At 32.5% G+C, this 25,140-nt stretch overlaps 6 protein-coding genes across 6 annotated transcripts; 3 read left to right on the top strand and 3 right to left on the bottom strand.

Annotated features, from left to right (window-relative positions):
* Window positions 1-430: 430 nt before the first annotated feature.
* Window positions 431-1,089, top strand: Bma-fic-1.4 (Uncharacterized protein; the record flags this gene model as incomplete). The annotated part of the gene is made up of 3 exons (XM_043083042.1): window positions 431-532; window positions 708-911; window positions 985-1,089. The coding sequence occupies 3 exons, from the start codon at window positions 431-433 to the stop codon at window positions 1,087-1,089; spliced, it is 411 nt and encodes a 136-aa protein (XP_042938976.1).
* A 1,172-nt stretch (window positions 1,090-2,261) lies between these two features.
* Bma-atgp-1.4 (Uncharacterized protein) lies at window positions 2,262-5,651 on the bottom strand (the record flags this gene model as incomplete). The annotated part of the gene is made up of 10 exons (XM_043083041.1): window positions 2,262-2,465; window positions 2,540-2,707; window positions 2,983-3,339; window positions 3,470-3,667; window positions 3,881-4,151; window positions 4,290-4,447; window positions 4,558-4,692; window positions 4,905-5,037; window positions 5,181-5,275; window positions 5,532-5,651. 10 exons carry the CDS (start codon window positions 5,649-5,651, stop codon window positions 2,262-2,264), a joined length of 1,839 nt encoding a protein of 612 aa, XP_042938975.1.
* A 5,389-nt stretch (window positions 5,652-11,040) lies between these two features.
* Bm13012 (Uncharacterized protein) lies at window positions 11,041-11,313 on the top strand (the record flags this gene model as incomplete). Its single annotated transcript, XM_043083040.1, has 2 exons — window positions 11,041-11,058; window positions 11,221-11,313. 2 exons carry the CDS (start codon window positions 11,041-11,043, stop codon window positions 11,311-11,313), a joined length of 111 nt encoding a protein of 36 aa, XP_042938974.1.
* A 647-nt stretch (window positions 11,314-11,960) lies between these two features.
* Window positions 11,961-14,110, bottom strand: Bma-lgg-2.1 (Uncharacterized protein; the record flags this gene model as incomplete). Its single annotated transcript, XM_001902569.2, has 3 exons — window positions 11,961-12,126; window positions 12,516-12,681; window positions 14,062-14,110. 3 exons carry the CDS (start codon window positions 14,108-14,110, stop codon window positions 11,961-11,963), a joined length of 381 nt encoding a protein of 126 aa, XP_001902604.1.
* Window positions 14,111-15,708: 1,598 nt separating this feature from the next.
* Window positions 15,709-18,612, top strand: Bma-fic-1.1 (Uncharacterized protein; the record flags this gene model as incomplete). Its single annotated transcript, XM_043083039.1, has 10 exons — window positions 15,709-15,789; window positions 15,940-16,067; window positions 16,237-16,423; window positions 16,635-16,798; window positions 17,093-17,290; window positions 17,365-17,494; window positions 17,608-17,682; window positions 17,918-18,055; window positions 18,231-18,434; window positions 18,508-18,612. The coding sequence occupies 10 exons, from the start codon at window positions 15,709-15,711 to the stop codon at window positions 18,610-18,612; spliced, it is 1,410 nt and encodes a 469-aa protein (XP_042938973.1).
* Window positions 18,613-19,784: 1,172 nt separating this feature from the next.
* Bma-atgp-1.1 (Uncharacterized protein) lies at window positions 19,785-23,167 on the bottom strand (the record flags this gene model as incomplete). Its single annotated transcript, XM_043083038.1, has 12 exons — window positions 19,785-19,988; window positions 20,063-20,230; window positions 20,506-20,634; window positions 20,737-20,859; window positions 20,990-21,187; window positions 21,400-21,670; window positions 21,808-21,976; window positions 22,076-22,211; window positions 22,424-22,481; window positions 22,549-22,557; window positions 22,697-22,791; window positions 23,048-23,167. 12 exons carry the CDS (start codon window positions 23,165-23,167, stop codon window positions 19,785-19,787), a joined length of 1,680 nt encoding a protein of 559 aa, XP_042938972.1.
* Between the last annotated feature and the right edge of the window lie 1,973 nt (window positions 23,168-25,140).

Raw genomic sequence — 25,140 nt, 5'->3', positions numbered from 1 at the left:
ATTTTTCTGTTGTTTTAAAATTATTGCAGCATGTTAAGATAGTGTTATTTGTGTCAGTTTATCATAAAGTTGTTTGTATTATAGGATATCTTGGACATTCATAGTCATGTTCTTGGTTTTGTCGATCCGGAAGTAGCAGGTGTATTTCGCAAAAGTCAGGTTGGTATTATGTGAATAGGAAGTGAATGTTTTGGAAGAGTTTGATACAGATCTAGGATGAAATATTGTTAATTTGTATATATGTGAGCAACATTAAAGGAATGTCGATTAATGCAAAATAGGCGGTGATTGTTTTATCATTCTCGAGCAATATAGGACGGGCAATTTTGGAATAGTTGCGTTTGACGTTCTGTTCTGTTATTCTTTTTTTCATGATGTTCGTTATTCTTTTGAGGTGTTTGTGAGTAGTTTCACACCCGTTCCGGCAAACATGGTACCAGGAGAAATGGAGGAAATGGTGAAATGGTTGAATGAGGAGGACAGTTTATTGCTGGATCCAATAGAACGTGCCGCTATTGCTCATTATAAGCTGGTTTGTCTATTGCACATTTTCCAAAAATCTTGCATTTTCAGAGTGTTTATGATAAAAAAATGTGAACTAAAATCAAGATCACATAAATCTTATATTTTCGTATTACCAGTTGTATATCCTTCCAAAATCACTATATACATTCTTTTAAAGCTGGAAGAATTCTTTTTTTAAACAGGTTTCGATACATCCATTCATTGATGGTAACGGTCGTACTGCACGATTGTTAATGAATCTGATTTTGATGCAGAGCGGTTTTCCGCCAGTTATAATACCAGTTGAGGCCCGTTCTGATTATTATGATACTCTCAATGCCGCGAACCGTGGGAATCTTCGCCCGTTTATTCGCTTTATTGCACGTCAAACAGATGCCACCTTGCAAGTAGGTTTTTTTCTTTTTTATTGGAAAGTGACATTTTAATTAGATTTGTTTAATATGGTAAATCTGCTTTCAGTTGTATATTAATTCTGCAACCACATGTGATTATCGAGAAGAATCTGGTGAGTGTAGTATATCAACAGCTCCTAAAATCTCTGCACAGCAGGAAGAAACATGGTGATCCTTAATTGTTATTTTTCACTAATGTTACTTGCGGGTAATGTAAAAAGCAATGTGAGTTTTTACTTTTTTAATGTTTGCCTTCCGATGCATTTTTGCATCAAATGTTGTTTTATACAAAGTGTTACATCAGTTCATTTTGGCTGTTAGCTAAACAAAATTACCTTATGGACATACATTTGGGTAAATAAAATTTATTGTATATATTGTTTCACTTAAATACATCATTAACTTTATTGCTGGACGATATCAATGGGCAAATTACATATAGTCAAGTTTCTTTGACTTGTGGACGAGTTAGTTGTTTAGAAATGATATTGTTTGAGTCGTTTGGAAATAGTATGATGTCAATTATTATATCTAAATGCTCACGTTAATCACATTCGATAAAAGTTGAAAATTTGTTATATTGGCAGTTTCTATTACACTTTTGTCGTTTTCCAAACATTTAACAAATTATTCCTAGTCACATACTGGTCAACGTGCCTTACAAAAACTTTTATCAACGTTCATTAGTTTTTGTATATTTTCATATATGTCTTGAATGCTTTTGTCAGTAGTAATTCTTGTTAAAGTGTCATAAAATTTATTGTACGGATGCACTGAGGAATGAAAGCATAGTCTATAACCGCCATATTTTAAACTTTTAGATGATATAGGAAAAATATGTTGATGGGATTTTTTTGTAGATGAAATATGAAGTTACTACAGATTTTAGCAACTACGAAAACTAACAAAAACCCGAGTACTATCAAAGAAATATCTGTTAAGGCTATATAATTTTTCCCGGTGTTGTTATAATCATTTTACAGTGATATTGTCAAACTTACATTATTTCAGTTTGTGTAATTTCCTTAACAGAATTTGGATGAAAATTTCCGCTTTCAACTGCATTGTTTTTAACCTAATTCAAACAAAGTTCACAATTATTGGTGTATCTGTTATATTTAGTTTTTTATTTTAGTAATATTACTTCATATAAAGCTTATGTGGGAAAATCAACACCACGAGGGAACTTTCGAATCATCTTTGAGGCGTGTACATTATAATATTTGAAATGTGTTTTAGTTTTTGCAACTTGTCTCCCACATAAATATTGATAAGTGTTTAATAGATATTAAGAATAACATAAATAGGAATTATTTTCCACAAAAACTTATATGCAAAGAGCTATCACTGAACTTTGATAATAACTCCCTGTTTAGGGCCAAGAACAATTTTATCAAACGATGATATTTTGTCCCTAGGTAAGTATTTGTCAACGTTTGGAGTTACGATAGCGATTTCCGCTGTAGCTGCCATATAATTATCCGGCAGTACAGACATTCCGTCTATTTCAACGTCGGATGTCCCAAAGTTTGCGCCAATCAGGTAGGCCTTAAAAGTATGCAAAACCTCACCGTATAAATGATGTAGTTTACTACAAGTCATTAAAAAAGAAAATAACATACCGCTCCATTAAAACTATTAGTGGATTGATAGAATCGACCGAATAAGATAACATCTTGAGTAAGTGGTGCTAATTGAGTTTCGCCAAGTGCAAAATTGTAATCACGATGGTGCATTTTTGCCACCGCTTTCAGTGTTTTCAATGGTGAGCGATAACCAGTAGATTGAGTCTGTAAGTTGAGTTATTATCAGAGTGGTTGAAATTAAAAAAGTGAACTTAATTCTTGTTAGTGTGAAAATTGACACAACTCTATTTAACAAAAATTGGCAGTATAACGGGATTCGTAAATAAAGGAGAATAGAAAAGTCTATTAGGAAGCATAAATAGTGGGTTAAGATAGAGTCACCTTACTCCCTAATTTATACAGAAGAAGGCTTGATGACTTGGAAATTTTGAATGTTAGTTGATTTGCTGTGACAGTCTAGAACTGAAGAGTACGATTACCTGAAAATTGTCCTCATTGTAATTAAGCATGGTAGAAAAGAATGATTTCTGGCTGCCAGCTGTGAAACCGCGGTATTCGCTGCTATTCCATTGCATCAAACCAGTAAATTTGTTTTCAGGACCAGTACTATCTTCAAGACTTAGTTCTTGTCCGTAATACATTTCAATAATACCTGGCAATGAAAGCTGCACAAAGCTCAGTAAAGTTGCTGTTGCTTTGTCGAATCTCGTACTGAGACGAGAAACGTGGTAATTCGTGAACTGCCACGCGTGTGGAAGATGTGTAGTATTGAACCATTTGAAAGATGTAATAAGTGTAGAGTGTAAGCATTGTGCTATTCCATTTGGACATGATTCCTAAAGAAGGAATAATTTAGAAGGTTTAAGAATTCATTATAAATGCTTCGTTTCTTGTTATCAAGAATGTATAAATTAAGTTTCAACTTTTTTCTTTTTTAGAAAATTGATCATTTTGACTGGAACTGACATTATTTAGTTTGGTGACTGAATCATCGATAACATATGCGAGGTTCGACAGATTGAGACCATCAGATTCTTGTAGTTTGGTGAAGTCACTCAAAGATGAAAACACAGCGATTTCTCGACTACTGGGTGTTTCAGTACTATTCGCATAATCTCGTATATTTCCGATGAAATCATTGATCATTGATAGTGCCACATATCCCTTAATTTCTACGTACGTAAAAGTAATCTGATTATATTATCAAATCATATTATTCATAACTGAATGATATGTTAAAATGGATGTCGAGCAATTAGCAATTTTGAATAAGTGAATTTAATAATTAAATTTGTTTAGGGAGTAAAAGTTTTGGAATTCTAAATGTTTAAAATAGTTGTAGTTTATTCTGAAAATATTGCAGTTGGTTGTTGATACCTCTGATTTTGGTAGATATTTGATTAATTCGCCAATACGATCCACATGGAAACCATCAACTCCCATGTCAATAAAACTTTTTGCAACCTCAAAGATACTTTTCTTTACCGCAGGATTACTCCAGTCTAGTATTGGGTCTTTCCCGTCATAAGCTAGATAAGCATCCTTTTTGCCCTCTTCAACAATATAATTTGGGTTATCTTTTACATCCAGTGCCTCCTTCCAAATGTAATAACCAACGTAATCGCCACCCGCTTTTGCTGATTTGAACCTAAAATTGAGTATCCAAAAGCCTTAATAACTTTGAAGTGAATTCCATTTCCGCTTAAGATGGAATTTATTAGGTTTTTAGAGTATAAATTCTACAAGAAGTCAATATCCATTAACGAAGGAAGACAAGGTTGCAAACCATTTATGTGATGCAGATGTTGTTGATATGGGCAAATCCATGGTAAAGTGCATATCTAGTTCATGTGTTGCATCTATCAACAATTTTAAATCATTCATTGTACCGAAACGTTCATCAACACTTGTGAAATCAATCACATCGAGAGGGATGAAATCATCCTGAATTATTTCTCAAATCTATCAAAAGTTATAGAAATTCCGCATGAAAGTATGTGATAGCACTTTTCTCAGTTCTGTTCGCAACGAATTTTTTCAAAGTACCACCTAACCTTTTGAATGGTTATTATAGGTGTCACCCAAATTGTTTTTATACCAGTCTTCCGTAAATCATTAAGTTTTTCTCGGATTCCATTAAAATCACCAATTCCATCATCATTGGAGTCACGAAAGGAAGGTGTAAATATCTGGAATTTTATTCCACTCAATGCAATTGTATATCATTGCAAAAATATTTTGAAATGACCCAATTGTTTTTTTTTTTTTTCTTGTAAAAAAGTAATCCTAAAACATTTGAGAATTGACTGCAGAACTGGCTATTTCCGTATTGCAGGAGTGTGTGTTTGATATTTTCCAAGATAAAAATGAACTTCGTTTATACGTATGTACTTAAGATTACCTGATAGCTAACTTGCTTACGCCACCATTCCGGTTCTTTTATCGTTGCGCATTTTGGACTAAACACAATAAGTAGCACAGCAGCTATAAACATTAAAAGCCATACCACCCAGAAAAGCAGAAACATTGTGCACCTGTAACAACTGCTTTCTTCAGAAAAAAGAAACAAACAAATAGTAATATCCAAGATTTGAATCCAAACGAGTTTTCATCAAAATGAATTGGCTTTTCCCCACATTTAAACCAATGTTTAAATTTTACTAAATTTAGAATTTACCTAACTACCTTCCAAAATGGGTCATTGCAATATTGTTCTAGTTCATTTTTTGTAAGTCCGATCATTTTTTCATCTCTTTTTATTCCATTTTCATCCTGTAAGGAAGTCGTGATAGACATAAACCTGAATAATCATATAAATGGTTCATTTCATGGATATAATTTTTGCTAATTTTCTTAAATTTACTGGTACTGTATGAAAGGTAGTGTTTCCGCCTGATTTAGAAACACTATCAGGTAAACATTACCAACAGGTGTTCAGGTCTTGGTGACCATAATTGCTTCGAGAGTTTCCAAATGAGAAATTGATAAGAATAAATGCGAAGAGACGAATAAAAACATGAAAACATACAAATTTTGGTGAAAAGGTTGCCTGTATTCCTTCATAACTCGATTCTTTGATTTCTAATTTATAAACTTGTGGCGTTTTAGTGTCTTCAGACAATGGCATTCTCGAATCATCCGCATCCATTCCTGTGTGACGCTAAAATACTAGCCGTAGAATTAATAAAGCATAAAACCTTCAAATTTCCGGAAATAATCAAAAAGAATGCTCCATCAAATAATGGGTGGCTTCAAATAATTAATATTGATTTTATCCTAATTCAAAAATCTTCAGATAAATCTACGGAGCTATCTTGAAATTCCGGATAGCAATTTCAGGACATGTCGAAAATTCTTGAACAAAATATTATCGTGATAAAAAAACAAGTTGATAAAAAAAAATTTTTAAATCGCGTAACAAAGATTTTCTGTAAAATTAAAAGTTTTGAAAAATCATAAGTGAAAGGAAAGAAGCTAACATTATAACAATACTACAAATTTTTTTTCCTTCACTAAAAATTAACGGCAAAACAGGACAGAACAAAATGACACACAGCTATGCATTCCATTATGTTTGCCAACATTTAGTTCTTATTTCTGATGCTTCTGAAAAGCATGACCATTTATATGAGTGACACTTTACGATTAATGGTTGAAATTGTTTTGTAGATCATAAATCAACATTAAATTTGACGATCATAAATCACAATGATGCAAAAAGCAAAGAATTATTCTTTTCAGCTCTCTTCTTTGACCTCATTGACACTATGTCATGTGAGACAAGTAATAATTTAAGAGATTAAAATTCAGCAAGTCTTTCTAAAAAGTAATTTTAAATCATTTTAGTAAACTATAACTTCTCACTTGAAATGTGTCTCTAGAATACAATTTAGGATGTGTTAATATTACTGTTACATTATGAAAGTTCAAATAAGCGGTAACAATGATTCATATTGTATTGAAACAAATCACATTCATGCTGATATATTGATCGTTTTTTGTTTTGTTTTGTTTTGAAGTTGTCGTGAGATTACTGAAATTTACAAAATTCTTTATGAAAATAGAAAGTGATAGGAAAAGAAGAAAAAACTAGAAAACAACGGTGCAAGTATTTCGCTTCATTAAGGTACATGAGGAAAGACAGAAGCAATGAATATTTGTTCAACAGTTTGCTTTTCATAATGGAATCTTTTGAAAGCATTAAAGAAAGCTTAGGAACGAGAAAGAAGGATAAGAATGAGAAAGAAAAAAGTTTGGAAACAATATTATAATATTTCTCATTCATCATTCAATAATATTGCAACACTGCATAAGCTTTTAAGACGATAAATTTAAAATGGGATCGGATGAAATTAAAATTTTGTGAATATTTGTCAAAAAGTTTTAAACAACTACATTTCACTTAAAATTTCAAAACTTCTGTGAAACAATTTTGCATTACTAATCTTTTTAAACATAAACACTACAAGCATGCAATAAAAGATGCTATACTCAAATTGTCGACAAATTAATTTTGGACTTTTTTTTTTTTTTACAAGGTATATCAGGTTATAGAGATAGGATGAAAAATATGAAAATCATATGATACCTTGAAAAGTATATTGGTTCAACTTTAAATTTTGCATCATAAATCGAAATTGCAAATTATCTCCAAGTTTTAGCAACATTAGCATTGAAACTATTGCATAATGATGTAATTCGTAAATTGTCGGCATAAAATTGATCCGAAATTTCACTTCATCCTAATGAAAGGGAAAAAAGTGATCGGTAAAGAGAGACCAATAACATCTACGGTTAACAAAGATAGAGGAAATCATCATCGGAAAGATAAACAGCAGACTGTGGTGACCAGACTGATGTGTAGTGGCGGCGCAATACTTCAGATTAACAAATGGCGCATTGCTGTTGTCTCTTTCACTGTTAAATCATTACTGCAACAGTTACAATAATGATAGCGACCATAACCATTTTGCAGCACTGATATTGCAGTGATAATAATGATAGCATTAATTATGACTTTCTTCATGAACAACCCTACATAATGTACTGTTGAACTGCGGGCATCAATATGGCGATGCCAAATTAAACCGACAACTATCAACAGTTAAGCGATGTTTTCTTCTTTTACCCATTATCAAACCATTTCTACTCATTTCCATTTTTCTCTTAATTTCATTTATGTCAAGCAAGTTTTCTCATCACTTTAATTAACATTTCACTAGTGCAAGCACTAAATAAAATTTATCTTGATTTGAAGTCTATATTAGTAAAATTAACTTCCAACATAGATAACTTGATATGATGCTATTGTTTGCAAAATATTGATCACCCGAATGTGTCGCATAATACTCTCATGTTGATTCTATTATTTTATTTAAATTAGGAATTGAAATATTTGCCCAAAAGCAACGCTATATGTAACGACGAAAGATCAGTGGAATAGAAATTATTCCAATCACTGATGAATTTTCAACATTACATAAAACATTTAACGATGCTGACATTGTTTAACATCACCAATGATATCACATTTAAACCATAGTATCAACCACAATTCTTTACGTCTCATTTGCTAACATTCTCTGTGACTGGCATTTTTCCAAAAAAAAGAAAAAATGAAATTCATAAAATTTCAAGTATGATATGAAAAGATGTTTCGATAATAGAATGGATTTACATTGATAATTTTGGACGAATTAGTCACATTGCAAAATAAAGATCAGTTTGCATTTAGAGAACAAATCTTGCAAAATTTAGAGTGAAATAACAGGAAGTTGTTTGCATAATCAGTATATTATTATATTTCAAATGACTCACATTGCTTAGAATAGAAGAGTTTGACAGATATCTAAAATTCATTCTAAATTGTTTGAAAATTTTAGAAATGTTTAAATTTCTTGTCAATATTCCTACCCATATTCATTACCAGTTACTGGGGGTAAAATGAAAGCCTAAGTTATCCTTGAAGAATTATTTTCGAGTTAAGAAATGAAAACAGCACAGAAAAAGCAAGGAAAATTTTAGTTTGTATATCCAAGTAGCACCGGAGAGGACATCAGAAACATACCAACTCAGGTAAACTTTGGCATTGATTGATAAAAGCAGAAGTCAAGTAATAATAAGTGTGAAATAGATTACGAGCAAATTGACTCTTATTGTAGGAGTACCAAAATCAAATGGTAGTATATTCATTTATCTTACCCAAGAAAAAAAATTGAAACTAAGGAATGAAATTAAGAACCCATTCACTGAAGTGTACTTCGATTAGTTGAAATTTTGCTATTATTTTGGATTATTGCATGATCAAAGCTATTTGGTGACAATTACAGACCCCAAATCCTGCAACAAAGAAGGGAAAGATACCGCTGCACAGTTAACGAGAGGTCACCTAATTGTCACCCTTCTATTGCTTTCATTCTGAACAAAATGAAACAATTGTCAGAGAATCAAAGGATATGAATAATGATCATAAATGTCCACAATACTTTGACACTTCTTAATATAATGAAAGCTGATCGCACTACAACCAATGAGACTGTATCTTACGGTTATATCATCGAACTGTTGTTCCGTTTCTGCTTACAGATAATGAAGCAAATTGAAATTGGTGAAAAATAGACGGTCAGTTCACTTAGTGTATATCATCCTATTTCTTGAGCACAAAAAAGTCTGTGATTTTTAGTAATCATTTCATATGTGGATGAAAGGGTGGTTATAGTTTGGCAAGCTTGACAACATCGAACAAACAGTAATCAATAAAGATGAACTTGCAAATAAATAAACTTCGTTAAACAGAAAATTGTTGATGCGGTCCTTTCATTTTTTAACGAGGATTACAAGGAATTTGAGATAGAAAAGATAAGAAATAGAAAGCGGTGATCAGGTAAAACTCCTTCATAATCCGTGTAGAAGCGTAACTAACAGAACCAAGCTTGAAATCTGGTATGAAACTTATAAAACCATTCCGGTTCCATTTAACTGCTATTTGATACTGGTAATGGCTCCGTAAAAGAATTTTCATGTCAACAACAGGTTTCAAGCAAGCAGACAATACTACAATCAAAATTCTTCATTTTATTCCTGAATAATTATGATAGAGGTTTAAAAGAATGCTAATCTCAAGAGGTACAAATACATCTCAATCTTCGTATCCATTTTCATTAGAATGATATAATGATACATTTGTAGAAATTAAATCTTGTTGAATTCGAACTGGAAGGATTAACGTACATCTAAGAGAATCTATTGACCATTAATTTTAATTGTTTTGCAATGGTTAAGAATAAAGGAAGAAACAAGAAATCAATTAATGGCGCAGAATAAAACATTTTTCGTTTTACAAGAAAAGATTTTGCATTAGTTGTCAACTGAATTCGAGCATAGATCGAGATCGATAGGAAACTGTCTTATCACTGGATTTAAAGATGATACATAATCATTTCACTATTATTATTACAAGCATCTGCAACTGAGACAGTTGCAAGATATGGATCACATTTTGTAAGTGAAAGATGGAACTTCAGAATAGTTTGAATTTTGATGAAAATAGCCTGCACTCTCTGAAACGATCAAATCTGACAAAAAGCTGTCCAAAGAGCTTTGAAGATTGGAGGGCCCTAGATAAAGATGACAATCTAATAATTGATCAAATTGGAAAAGGAAAAAAGATGGAAAGATAGCTTGCAAATCCCGTGAATGTAAAAATCTGGGATGCACTAATTACCATGAAATTTCTAGAATTTTCCTTCTAGAATCCATTATTTATCATAAAATTCTGGAATCTATTATCTACCACAGAATTTCGAGTGCTCGTTTCATTCTAAGCATATAAACATTCCCAATAAATTGAAAATTCCATTTTTAAGCAAACAGTGCGAAAGTAAATACAAACAAAATAGTCTCACCGCTTTAAATGTTAGGAATATATTGTGCAGTGGTAAAGAGGGATACTGATATCACTGGAATGCTGAAACGAAGCCGGTAGAGACATATGCATAAATCTGGACAGATCATTGATGTCTGTTTACTTCAGCGATTGAAAGTTGCCCTACAATGAATAGCTAGGTAACTTAGAAAATAACTTATTCTTTTTAAATTCACATGGATGGCTAAGACTTGACAAAACTTGTTTTAGAAACGTTTGCAATATTCATGATCTTAGCAAGCTTTTGTTGAAAGCATTTGAGATATGAATCTTTAGGCCAAATTTTTTGAGAATTTATTCAAACATTAACGAAAGGTTTGTAAAATGATTCATCTGATTTAATGAATACTTGGACAGATCTAATCTCAAAATCGTTTCTGCACCAGTAAAATAGCTATGATAGAACTCGATAAGTAGCGTAGGCCGAATATTTGATTAACTGGTACATGTATTAAACTTTATTTTGCACCGACCATGATAACTGCTAAAGAATGAAATATCTGCAGCTTCGGACGACAAAGATGCAGATATGAAATCAGAAATGTCATCAATATCGAACTGACTTTGGTTACCATTGATGAGAAGGATTAAATAACAACACGAACCTACGGAAATGACGGAAATAAATCCTGTTAGTCAAAAACTTCAAATAATGATGAGGAATAAGTAGAACAAGAGTTGTAAAGACGTGTGATAAAAGTTTACTTTTTCATATGGAGGAACAGATGGTTCCGGTGTGTGAAATATTCAGTACAACAGTCTTTTATGTACAATAATGTATGTCCTATTTTAGACAGGTTCAACTGTCGAAAGTAGCTCATACAGTGTCAAAAAACAACTTACGGAAGCGACAAATCGGAAGTATATGGAAGCAACAAATCACTAAATGGAACTTTACGGTTCTTTTACCAATTTATAAGGTGTACAACTGTCGGATCCTACTGCTTAAGAATTTTCGCTCACCACTTGTTCTCTTGCATCCGTTAGCATACCCCAATCACCTCATTTACCTTCAGTGTAAGATATAAAATTCTCTTTTCCAAAGCATACCATAAAAATAAGAGGCATTATAAAAAGAATTTTTCAATGTGAACATTTAATGAGTAATTTTTAAAACAAGTTTCAAGTTCTAATAATAATTCGTTCAAGAAAACTATTCCTCTGGCTTACTGATAATGTCCACAACACATTATAGAATAAGGAAAAGAATTATTTCATACAGTGATTCTTTAATTCATGAATTAACGCAAAACAATACATCACGATGGTAAGGAAGTCAAAAAAAGCCAAATTTCGAATACATAGAAAGGGGGATTATGTTACAAAAGACAATAAAGTTAGGAATAAAAAGTAACATGCATTTATATAATAATGCTGAATGATAATAAAATTTTTATTGAGTGTTTTTTTCTTTTTTGTACAGGACTGTATTTTGTGTACAAACGTATTAAATCTTGTTGAGTATCAGAGCAGAAATAAATGGAAGAAAATTTCAAAAATTTTGCAGAGGTAACGAACACGTAGATATTTAGTTCATTTGATGCTACCAAACGCTGGTTGGCTGGTGTAAACCATGTATAGAAAGCCATCCTGGTCTGCTTCTTGCTGGTAGAGTTGATGCATATTCATACTGTTTGAAACCATCGATTTCTCATTGACCAGGAGGAAGAAAGTTTGATCCGGATGAAGCTGTAGTCGCCTCAAAAGATTTTCAATCTATTTCGAATTAAAAAAAACATTCACAAAACAATTTATAAGCACTATGTTTCATTTCACATTTCAGTAAATTATGATATGCATTCTAGAGTACTGAGAAGTTCATTCTTTCTTTGCTCTTCATAACAAAAAGTAGGCATCAAAAAAATAATAATAATAATAATAATAATAATAATGCAAGAAGAGCCTATATTGACGGAACTCGCAGGGACTGAGAAAAAAAAAAGCAAATGAACATAAAACTTATCGAGTCATACTTTATTAATGCTTGTGATTTATTTCTGCAGATATGAATTTTCAGCGTCGAATCAACAGCAGAAAAAAGAACGAAATTGTACATAATAAAAAGTAATAAATTGTAAAACGACAAACCTTCGCACAATTTGCATCAATCCGGCAACTGTTATATGATCTGGCACAAGAAATTTGCACCGATCCAACAATGGCAAGTACTTCTCCCCTTCAAATCTCTCGATCACAACAGGAATCTTATTCGGTTGCTGTTGTCGTGCTTCTGCTGCATCTTTTGCACGTGCTGCTGAAATTGTAAGAAACAGTTCGACTTTTGCTCAGCGACTACTTTATATCATATTAATTTAGAAATTTCAGATAATTAACCCAAAATTAATAAGCTTACTTTGCTATCCTAACAGTGCATCAAATAAATTTTAAAGGGCAACAGATGCATTCTCGCTAATTTCAAACTTTTTGGAAATTACCAAATTTTACTGTTTTAAGAGAAAAAGTTTTTTGATGCCTTTTTGGTGGATTTTACGTTTAAATGAAGAAAGCAATGAAATAACACCTTAAACGGTCATTCATTTCCAGCAACGATTGCTGATTGGATAACTAATGGAATACAGATATTTTTGTTTTTCAAAATAAAAACAAATATCAAACCGACAATTTGGTATCATTCATTCGCACAATATTCACATGCCAATGGTTCTATTCCCATCAATCAAATATGTAAATTGAAGTCATCTCAACGCCCTATTCTTCATATTTTATCTCGACTATCAATTGTTTTCTATCCATTCTCGGTAATATCCGTTGCAAAAACAGCAAGGAAGTGCTTGTCACGTAATCTCACTATTCTCACTACACTATTAAATATGTTGAAAATTCACTAGAAAAGCGCACAATTTTCACTTTGCAAACGGTAAAAAAAGAAAAACGTTGCAAAAAGAAGATGCACTAAAAAAAAATAGCACAAAACTTCACATTATCAACCAAATACAATATCCTCGTGTTTTCTTCTTCTTCCCTAGTTCCATCCTCTCCTTTTTCCTTTCTCATCCGGTGTATTTCAACGAAACTATTCGATAACGGGCATCACCTAATTCGAATAAAAAGTACTTCCAGAATAGAAGGGAATGTAAACGGAATAGAAGAGAAATGCACAATGTGCGAATGATAAATAACCCAACCTGTTTCGGAGAAAAATAATTTTAGTGCTATTCATATCCATTACTTTGCAATCCATCCTTTCAGTACAGGCGGAAGTGTATGTATTACAAACAAACTGAGAGAATAACTGCAATGCCTTCTCGTTCAAACATTTCATGTATTCTCACATCAAAGCTATCCCATTTATGTTGTTAACCAATGTTTCATAAACAACAGAAATTGTGACAAAAGTCCCAAAATATTATGAGATATCTTACAGCATTTATAACTGTTGATCAGAAGAGATAACACTAACTCTTACATTGGTAGCAGTATGGAGACACGGACTTTTTTGGATATAAATAAACAAAACATTGGGCTTAGAAGAAAGAAACTAATCTTGTGATTAGTGATATTTATCAGTGCTTAATGAACGAAATCATCACAACGTCATCTTTCAAGCAATTCATATCACTCATTAAAAAGAAACAATGTTTCATGTCAGAAAGATATGAAACAAAAGACGTACCAAACGAGTGTCGTTCCTTGAATGTTGGTATATATCCGCTAAATGCCATCTCTTCCAGTACTTCCGCTCTCTCCGCGGTATGCAACCCTTTCCTCCAGTTCTCGTCCTCTCAGATCCGTATCTAATTACCAACGTTTATTCCGTCCTGCAGATCATTTCATTGGTTCTTCCTCTTTACATTGATATATATATATATACAAACACACATATACATCACATATATACATATGAACACAAACAAACATATATACCTATCTCTCTACATATACACCTATACAAAAAAGTCACAATAAAAGACAAATTCTATAAACAATGCAAAACCTTATGGTGACATTCTCGCTGCTTGGAACAGTTATCGCTATGCACGTGCATATATTTGCACGTATGTCATCTATGTATGTGTCTGTACTATCAGTTTGTAGTTAAGTCTACCGAGGACGTATTATTCCCATTTCATTTCACCATCACCGCCATTCCCTCTTCCTATTTCACCTCTCAATAATCTGTCCTCTAAACAAATCGCTGCTTCTGCTCTCATGTAAACGAGTTCTATGGCTGTGCTATGCTGCGCATAATGTGTTGAAGTACACGTTATTCACAAACATTCACGTGCACAAAAACGTCCATACATTCACAAGCAGTCACGTATATGTACACTTAATATTCGCAGATAGTTATGTACGGGTTGCGTACACCGAATGAACACGCACAAGCATTTCAGGCTCCCGTCGCAATGCTCATTTGAGTGATTATGCTAGCCCCGTCTCTCCCTCGAACACTTTGTTACGGATGGGAGCGATAGGGACGGTGGACTCTGTTAGCTAAGCAAACCTCAACCCAATTGAAATGACATGTCGTTTTGCAATACTGTAAGCAGTTTGTGAAAGAGTATTTCACAATTAGAGGAGGTCATAGACAATTATACACAAAAGTTTAAGCCAAAGCCTGCATTGTTTGCAGTTTGCATTTTGTATGTTTCGTTAAGAAATGGCCAAGTAATTCCCTCAGAAAATGTTACCGTAAGACATAAAGTGTGAATCATCAAAATTAATTCTAATTCCTTTAGAAAAAAAAAAAATGGATATTTCGAGGATACTATCAAATGGTTGTTTCTTCGAGTGTTTACAATTTTGCACTATATTCATATCTCTTACAGTAAGGTAAGCCAAGTTACAATGTTTATTTTTTTGTAATTTGGGCAAGTCACTTTGCTTGATAAGTAAAAAAAGAAGCAAAATACGATTAGTTAGTTTTTTAACTAATTTTTAAAAAAGATAAAAAGGACAATGCACTGTGAGTTGTTCACCGTTCTTTCAAAAATTTGGCGCTTAGTTCTCTCTTACATTGTTTAATAAACAAGACTCAGTTAATGTAAAAATTTTAGTGCTAAGAATTTCTATGTAATACACTTCAACTCTTTGATAATTTCTAAAACAATATATGAAAAGGAAGAACTGATTGGTTGGTCGAAATGTATATTTCATTGAATCGTTCATACTTTTTCTTTCTTCTTCTTTTCTTTCCTTTCTCTCTCTTTTTGATCACATTTAGTTTTGTTCCTTTATCTTACTGTTGTTTAATAATGGACAGTGAAGTGAAGAATTATCATTGCACGTGCTCAACCTGTAAACGCTAGTAGTGAGTGAAATGTCGTCTGGTACCAACGTTTTTTCAAAACCTTGGGTGCGAGTTGTGGCTTTGTCTATTGTTGTATCAATTTGTATACAGGTACGTTAAGTGACGCTTTTAACCATTAATTCATGGCGACATAACACTAGAATGTTGATTATAATTTGTGCAAAGAGTCTTAGATATTCGGACATAAGCTAAGACTTTTAATGAGAATTTTATAGAGCAAGATATCGGAGTTATTTTTAGACATTACCGATTCTGGTGCAACGAATTGTGATTTCGCAGTATTTAATTTGTAATTTGCAATTTTCACCCGAGTTTATCAAACAAGCTGATTATTGTTCAGCTCATTTTTCCCGTAAACGTTATGTCGGGTTAGTAGTATTTTTATGTTTGATATTTTCACAGGAAGCTTAATATAGCTATATGTTTTGATATTTTCACAGGAAGCTTAATAATATTTTCACAGGAAGAAATAATTGCAAAGAATTTGAAGTGCTTAATTTTACAGAATCTCGAAACATTATTTGCATTATTTTTCAGCACAACCGAATTAGGTTATTTTGTTGACCCTTTATCTGTGGAGCCGCGGTATTTTGAAGAAGTTGAAAGAGCGGTTGCTGGTACAATCCAAGCAAATGTTATTCAATGGGGTTGGGAAACTGAGAAGGAAGCATTTGCAGCTTTAAAAGCTGCGATTCAATCGAGAACACAAGGAAATATGGAAAAGGTGTAACTCAAAAATTCTGTTATGTATAGCTTGACCTTGTGATAGTTTAAAGATATTTGATGAAAGATAGGAATTGAACTTGAACATAAAACACCACTTTCAAGAGGCAATACTGAATGCGTGCTTTGTTGCTAAGGGTTAAAAAAGTTTAGATTGTCAGTGATTGATATTTCTAGAAAATGTGACTTTGTAAATGTTAATTGCTTTTTAGGCAGAACTCATTATTCAGCATGCGCTTGCGCTGGCTCCTCATCATCCAGATATCCTAACCGAATACGGTTTAGTGGTTGAAATGGGACGGAAAAATGTGGTCGAAGCGGAAGAGTTATATTCACGGGCATTGAGCTACAATCCTCATCATCCTGAAGCGTTAATGTGAGTGTTTTTGTGCATGTTTTAGTCTGAAAGAACAATTCAATCATTGTATTGTAATAAGAAGAGTAATTAACAGTAGGATGGCATTATTATGTTGATTTGATATTTGTTTTCTGTTTGTTTGAATGTTACGGTAAATATTTGACAAAATTTTGGACGATTCATAATGTTTGAAGTTGTCCTAAAAACATAGTAAAAAAAGTAGTACTTTATAAGTGAAGAAAGTTATATAGGAATCATATTTCATATCCTGTTTGTGATTTTCTTGTTACACTGATTGAATGATATCTGTAGAAGACGAGCAAGGACTTTACCCATAGTGGAAGAAATTGATAGAGAAATGTTGAAGAAACTTCACGAGAAGCGTTCGTATTTTTCAAGAATACCAAAGACTAATATGGCTTTGCGAAAAGCAATGAAAGAATCGTATTTTTTGCATATTTATCATACTGTAGCAATCGAAGGCAATACTATGTCGCTTGGTCAGACAAGGTAAGATTTTTGTTAGCAGTTGATGTAAGAAAAATGTTATTTAGAGAATATGTCAGTTTAGTTTGTTAATTCAGGTCCATATTAGAAACAAGGATGGCAGTGGCTGGTAAAAGTATTATGGAGCATAACGAGATTTTGGGGATGGACGCTGCGTTGAAATTCATCAACCAAAGCGTTGCATACGTCTCGTATTTTACTCTTCAGGTATAATAATAGCAATAATATATCGAATAATTTTTCTGTTGTTTTAAAATTATTGCAGCATGTTAAGATAGTGTTATTTGTGTCAGTTTATCATAAAGTTGTTTGTATTATAGGATATCTTGGACATTCATAGTCATGTTCTTGGTTTTGTCGATCCGGAAGTAGCAGGTGTATTTCGCAAAAGTCAGGTTGGTATTATGTGAATAGGAAGTGAATGTTTTGGAAGAGTTTGATACAGATCTAGGATGAAATATTGTTAATTTGTATATATGTGAGCAACATTAAAGGAATGTCGATTAATGCAAAATAGGCGGTGATTGTTTTATCATTCTCGAGCAATATAGGACGGGCAATTTTGGAATAGTTGCGTTTGACGTTCTGTTCTGTTATTCTTTTTTTCATGATGTTCGTTATTCTTTTGAGGTGTTTGTGAGTAGTTTCACACCCGTTCCGGCAAACATGGTACCAGGAGAAATGGAGGAAATGGTGAAATGGTTGAATGAGGAGGACAGTTTATTGCTGGATCCAATAGAACGTGCCGCTATTGCTCATTATAAGCTGGTTTGTCTATTGCACATTTTCCAAAAATCTTGCATTTTCAGAGTGTTTATGATAAAAAAATGTGAACTAAAATCAAGATCACATAAATCTTATATTTTCGTATTACCAGTTGTATATCCTTCCAAAATCACTATATACATTCTTTTAAAGCTGGAAGAATTCTTTTTTTAAACAGGTTTCGATACATCCATTCATTGATGGTAACGGTCGTACTGCACGATTGTTAATGAATCTGATTTTGATGCAGAGCGGTTTTCCGCCAGTTATAATACCAGTTGAGGCCCGTTCTGATTATTATGATACTCTCAATGCCGCGAACCGTGGGAATCTTCGCCCGTTTATTCGCTTTATTGCACGTCAAACAGATGCCACCTTGCAAGTAGGTTTTTTTCTTTTTTATTGGAAAGTGACATTTTAATTAGATTTGTTTAATATGGTAAATCTGCTTTCAGTTGTATATTAATTCTGCAACCACATGTGATTATCGAGAAGAATCTGGTGAGTGTAGTATATCAACAGCTCCTAAAATCTCTGCACAGCAGGAAGAAACATGGTGATCCTTAATTGTTATTTTTCACTAATGTTACTTGCGGGTAATGTAAAAAGCAATGTGAGTTTTTACTTTTTTAATGTTTGCCTTCCGATGCATTTTTGCATCAAATGTTGTTTTATACAAAGTGTTACATCAGTTCATTTTGGCTGTTAGCTAAACAAAATTACCTTATGGACATACATTTGGGTAAATAAAATTTATTGTATATATTGTTTCACTTAAATACATCATTAACTTTATTGCTGGACGATATCAATGGGCAAATTACATATAGTCAAGTTTCTTTGACTTGTGGACGAGTTAGTTGTTTAGAAATGATATTGTTTGAGTCGTTTGGAAATAGTATGATGTCAATTATTATATCTAAATGCTCACGTTAATCACATTCGATAAAAGTTGAAAATTTGTTATATTGGCAGTTTCTATTACACTTTTGTCGTTTTCCAAACATTTAACAAATTATTCCTAGTCACATACTGGTCAACGTGCCTTACAAAAACTTTTATCAACGTTCATTAGTTTTTGTATATTTCATATATGTCTTGAATGCTTTTGTCAGTAGTAATTCTTGTTAAAGTGTCATAAAATTTATTGTACGGATGCACTGAGGAATGAAAGCATAGTCTATAACCGCCATATTTTAAACTTTTAGATGATATAGGAAAAATATGTTGATGGGATTTTTTTGTAGATGAAATATGAAGTTACTACAGATTTTAGCAACTACGAAAACTAACAAAAACCCGAGTACTATCAAAGAAATATCTGTTAAGGCTATATAATTTTTTCCCGGTGTTGTTATAATCATTTTACAGTGATATTGTCAAACTTACATTATTTCAGTTTGTGTAATTTCCTTAACAGAATTTGGATGAAAATTTCCGCTTTCAACTGCATTGTTTTTAACCTAATTCAAACAAAGTTCACAATTATTGGTGTATCTGTTATATTTAGTTTTTTATTTTAGTAATATTACTTCATATAAAGCTTATGTGGGAAAATCAACACCACGAGGGAACTTTCGAATCATCTTTGAGGCGTGTACATTATAATATTTGAAATGTGTTTTAGTTTTTGCAACTTGTCTCCCACATAAATATTGATAAGTGTTTAATAGATATTAAGAATAACATAAATAGGAATTATTTTCCACAAAAACTTATATGCAAAGAGCTATCACTGAACTTTGATAATAACTCCCTGTTTAGGGCCAAGAACAATTTTATCAAACGATGATATTTTGTCCCTAGGTAAGTATTTGTCAACGTTTGGAGTTACGATAGCGATTTCCGCTGTAGCTGCCATATAATTATCCGGCAGTACAGACATTCCGTCTATTTCAACGTCGGATGTCCCAAAGTTTGCGCCAATCAGGTAGGCCTTAAAAGTATGCAAAACCTCACCGTATAAATGATGTAGTTTACTACAAGTCATTAAAAAAGAAAATAACATACCGCTCCATTAAAACTATTAGTGGATTGATAGAATCGACCGAATAAGATAACATCTTGAGTAAGTGGTGCTAATTGAGTTTCGCCAAGTGCAAAATTGTAATCACGATGGTGCATTTTTGCCACCGCTTTCAGTGTTTTCAATGGTGAGCGATAACCAGTAGATTGAGTCTGTAAGTTGAGTTATTATCAGAGTGGTTGAAATTAAAAAAGTGAACTTAATTCTTGTTAGTGTGAAAATTGACACAACTCTATTTAACAAAAATTGGCAGTATAACGGGATTCGTAAATAAAGGAGAATAGAAAAGTCTATTAGGAAGCATAAATAGTGGGTTAAGATAGAGTCACCTTACTCCCTAATTTATACAGAAGAAGGCTTGATGACTTGGAAATTTTGAATGTTAGTTGATTTGCTGTGACAGTCTAGAACTGAAGAGTACGATTACCTGAAAATTGTCCTCATTGTAATTAAGCATGGTAGAAAAGAATGATTTCTGGCTGCCAGCTGTGAAACCGCGGTATTCGCTGCTATTCCATTGCATCAACCAGTAAATTTGTTTTCGGACCAGTACTATCTTCAAGACTTAGTTCTTGTCCGTAATACATTTCAATAATACCTGGCAATGAAAGCTGCACAAAGCTCAGTAAAGTTGCTGTTGCTTTGTCGAATCTCGTACTGAGACGAGAAACGTGGTAATTCGTGAACTGCACGCGTGTGGAAGATGTGTAGTATTGAACCATTTGAAAGATGTAATAAGTGTAGAGTGTAAGCATTGTGCTATTCCATTTGGACATGATTCCTAAAGAAGGAATAATTTAGAAGGTTTAAGAATTCATTATAATGCTTCGTTTCTTGTTATCAAGAATGTATAAATTAAGTTTCAACTTTTTCTTTTTTAGAAAATTGATCATTTTTGACTGGAAACTGACATTATTTAGTTTGGTGACTGAATCATCGATAACATATGCGAGGTTCGACAGATTGAGACCATCAGGATCTTGTAGTTTGGTGAAGTCACTCAAAGATGAAAACACAGCGATTTCTCGACTACTGGGTGTTTCAGTACTATTCGCATAATCTCGTATATTTCCGATGAAATCATTGATCATTGATAGTGCCACATATCCCTTAATTTCTACGTACGTAAAAGTAATCTGATTATATTATCAAATCATATTATTCATAACTGAATGATATGTTAAAATGGATGTCGAGCAATTAGCAATTTTGAATAAGTGAATTTAATAATTAAATTTGTTTAGGGAGTAAAAGTTTTGGAATTCTAAATGTTTAAATAGTTGTAGTTTATTCTGAAAATATTGCAGTTGGTTGTTGATACCTCTGATTTTGGTAGATATTTGATTAATTCGCCAATACGATCCACATGGAAACCATCAACTCCCATGTCAATAAAACTTTTTGCAACCTCAAAGATACTTTTCTTTACCGCAGGATTACTCCAGTCTAGTATTGGGTCTTTCCCGTCATAAGCTAGATAAGCATCCTTTTTGCCCTCTTCAACAATATAATTTGGGTTATCTTTTACATCCAGTGCCTCCTTCCAAATGTAATAACCAACGTAATCGCCACCCGCTTTTGCTGATTTGAACCTAAAATTGAGTATCCAAAAGCCTTAATAACTTTGAAGTGAATTCCATTTCCGCTTAAGATGGAATTTATTAGGTTTTTAGAGTATAATTCTACAAGAAGTCAATATCCATTAACGAAGGAAGACAAGGTTGCAAACCATTTATGTGATGCAGATGTTGTTGATATGGGCAAATCCATGGTAAAGTGCATATCTAGTTCATGTGTTGCATCTATCAACAATTTTAAATCATTCATTGTACCGAAACGTTCATCAACACTTGTGAAATCAATCACATCGAGAGGGATGAAATCATCCTGAATTATTTCTCAAATCTATCAAAAGTTATAGAAATTCCGCATGAAAGTATGTGATAGCACTTTTCTCAGTTCTGTTCGCAACGAATTTTTTCAAAGTACCACCTAACCTTTTGAATGGTTATTATAGGTGTCACCCAAAATTGTTTTTATACCAGTCTTCCGTAAATCATTAAGTTTTTCTCGGATTCCATTAAAATCACCAATTCCATCATCATTGGAGTCACGAAAGGAAGGTGTAAATATCTGGAATTTTATTCCACTCAATGCAATTGTATATCATTGCAAAATATTTTGAAATGACCAATTGTTTTTTTTTTTTTTTTCTTGTAAAAAAGTAATCCTAAAACATTTGAGAATTGACTGCAGAACTGGCTCATTCCGTATTGCAGGAGTGTGTGTTTGATATTTTCCAAGATAAAAATGAACTTCGTTTATACGTATGTACTTAAGATTACCTGATAGCTAACTTGCTTACGCCACCATTCCGGTTCTTTTATCGTTGCGCATTTTGGACTAAACACAATTAAGTAGCACAGCAGCTATAAACATTAAAAGCCATACCACCCAGAAAAGCAGAAACATTGTGCACCTGTAACAACTGCTTTCTTCAGAAAAAGAAACAAACAAATAGTAATATCCAAGATTTGAATCCAAACGAGTTTTCATCAAAATGAATTGCTTTTCCCCACATTTAAACCAATGTTAAATTTTACTAATTTAGAATTTACCTAACTACCTTCCAAAATGGGTCATTGCAATATTGTTCTAGTTCATTTTTTGTAAGTCCGATCATTTTTTCATCTCTTTTTATTCCATTTTCATCCTGTAAGGAAGTCGTGATAGACATAAACCTGAATAATCATATAAATGGTTCATTTCATGGATATAATTTTGCTAATTTTCTTAAATTTACTGGTACTGTATGAAAGGTAGTGTTTCCGCCTGATTTAGAAACACTATCAGGTAAACATTACCAACAGGTGTTCAGGTCTTGGTGACCATAATTGCTTCGAGAGTTTCCAAATGAGAAATTTGATAAGAATAAATGCGAAGAGACGAATAAAAACATGAAAACATACAAATTTTGGTGAAAAGGTTGCCTGTATTCCTTCATAACTCGATTCTTTGATTTCTAATTTATAAACTTGTGGCGTTTTAGTGTCTTCAGACAATGGCATTCTCGAATCATCCGCATCCATTCCTGTGTGACGCTAAAATACTAGCCGTAGAATTAATAAAGCATAAAACCTTCAAATTTCCGGAAATAATCAAAAGGAATGCTCCATCAAATAATGGGTGGCTTCAAATAATTAATATTGATTTTATCCTAATTCAAAATCTTCAGATAAATCTACGGAGCTATCTTGAAATTCCGGATAGCAATTCAGGACATGTCGAAAATTCTTGAACAAAATATTATCGTGATAAAAAAACAAGTTGATAAAAAAAAATTTTTAAATCGCGTAACAAGATTTTCTGTAAAAATTAAAAGTTTTGAAAAATCATAAGTGAAAGGAAAGAAGCTAACATTATAACAATACTACAAATTTTTTTTCCTTCACTAAAAATTAACGGCCAAAACAGGACAGAACAAAATGACACACAGCTATGCATTCCATTATGTTTGCCAACATTTAGTTCTTATTTCTGATGCTTCTGAAAGCATGACCATTTATATGAGTGACACTTTACGATTAATGGTTGAAATTGTTTTGTAGATCATAAATCAACATTAAATTTGACGATCATAAATCACAATGATGCAAAAGCAAAGAATTATTCTTTTCAGCTCTCTTCTTTGGACCTCATTGACACTATGTCATGTGAGACAAGTAATAATTTAAGAGATTAAAATTCAGCAAGTCTTTCTAAAAAGTAATTTTAAATCATTTTAGTAAACTATAACTTCTCACTTGAAATGTGTCTCTAGAATACATTAGGATGTGTTAATATTACTGTTACATTATGAAAGTTCAAATAAGCGGTAACAATGATTCATATTGTATTGAAACAAATCACATTCATGCTGATATATTGATCGTTTTTTGTTTTGTTTTGTTTTTGAAGTTGTCGTGAGATTACTGAAATTTACAAAATTCTTTATGAAAATAGAAAGTGATAGGAAAAGAAGAAAAAACTAGAAAACAACGGTGCAAGTATTTCGCTTCATTAAGGTACATGAGGAAAGACAGAAGCAATGAATATTTGTTCAACAGTTTGCTTTTCATAATGGAATCTTTTGAAAGCATTAAAGAAGCTTAGGAACGAGAAAGAAGGATAGAATGAGAAAGAAAAAAGTTTGGAAAACAATATTATAATATTTCTCATTCATCATTCAATAATATTGCAACACTGCATAAGCTTTTAAGACGATAAATTTAAAATGGGATCGGATGAAATTAAAATTTTGTGAATATTTGTCAAAAAGTTTTAAACAACTACATTTCACTTAAAAATTTCAAAACTTCTGTGAAACAATTTTGCATTACTAATCTTTTTAAACATAAACACTACAAGCATGCAATAAAAGATGCTATACTCAAATTGTCGACAAATTAATTTTGGACTTTTTTTTTTTTTACAAGGTATATCAGGTTATAGAGATAGGATGAAAAATATGAAAATCATATGATACCTTGAAAAGTATATTGGTTCAACTTTAAATTTTGCATCATAAATCGAAATTGCAAATTATCTCCAAGTTTTAGCAACATTAGCATTGAAACTATTGCATAATGATGTAATTCGTAAATTGTCGGCATAAAATTGATCCGAAATTTCACTTCATCCTAATGAAAGGGAAAAAAGTGATCGGTAAAGAGAGACCAATAACATCTACGGTTAACAAAGATAGAGGAAATCATCATCGGAAAGATAAACAGCAGACTGTGGTGACCAGACTGATGTGTAGTGGCGGGGGCAATACTTCAGATTAACAAATGGCGCATTGCTGTTGTCTCTTTCACTGTTAAATCATTACTGCAACAGTTACAATAATGATAGCGACCATAACCATTTTGCAGCACTGATATTGCAGTGATAATAATGATAGCATTAATTATGACTTTCTTCATGAACAACCCTACATAATGTACTGTTGAACTGCGGCATCAATATGGCGATGCCAAATTAAACCGACAACTATCAACAGTTAAGCGATGTTTCTTCTTTT

Source organism: Brugia malayi (assembly GCF_000002995.4).
Source record: "Brugia malayi strain FR3 genome assembly, contig: Bm_099, whole genome shotgun sequence".
Lineage (NCBI taxonomy): Eukaryota > Metazoa > Nematoda > Chromadorea > Rhabditida > Onchocercidae > Brugia > Brugia malayi.
The sequence above is the reverse complement of the archived record's forward strand: the minus strand, read 5'-3'. Positions and strand labels throughout refer to the sequence as shown.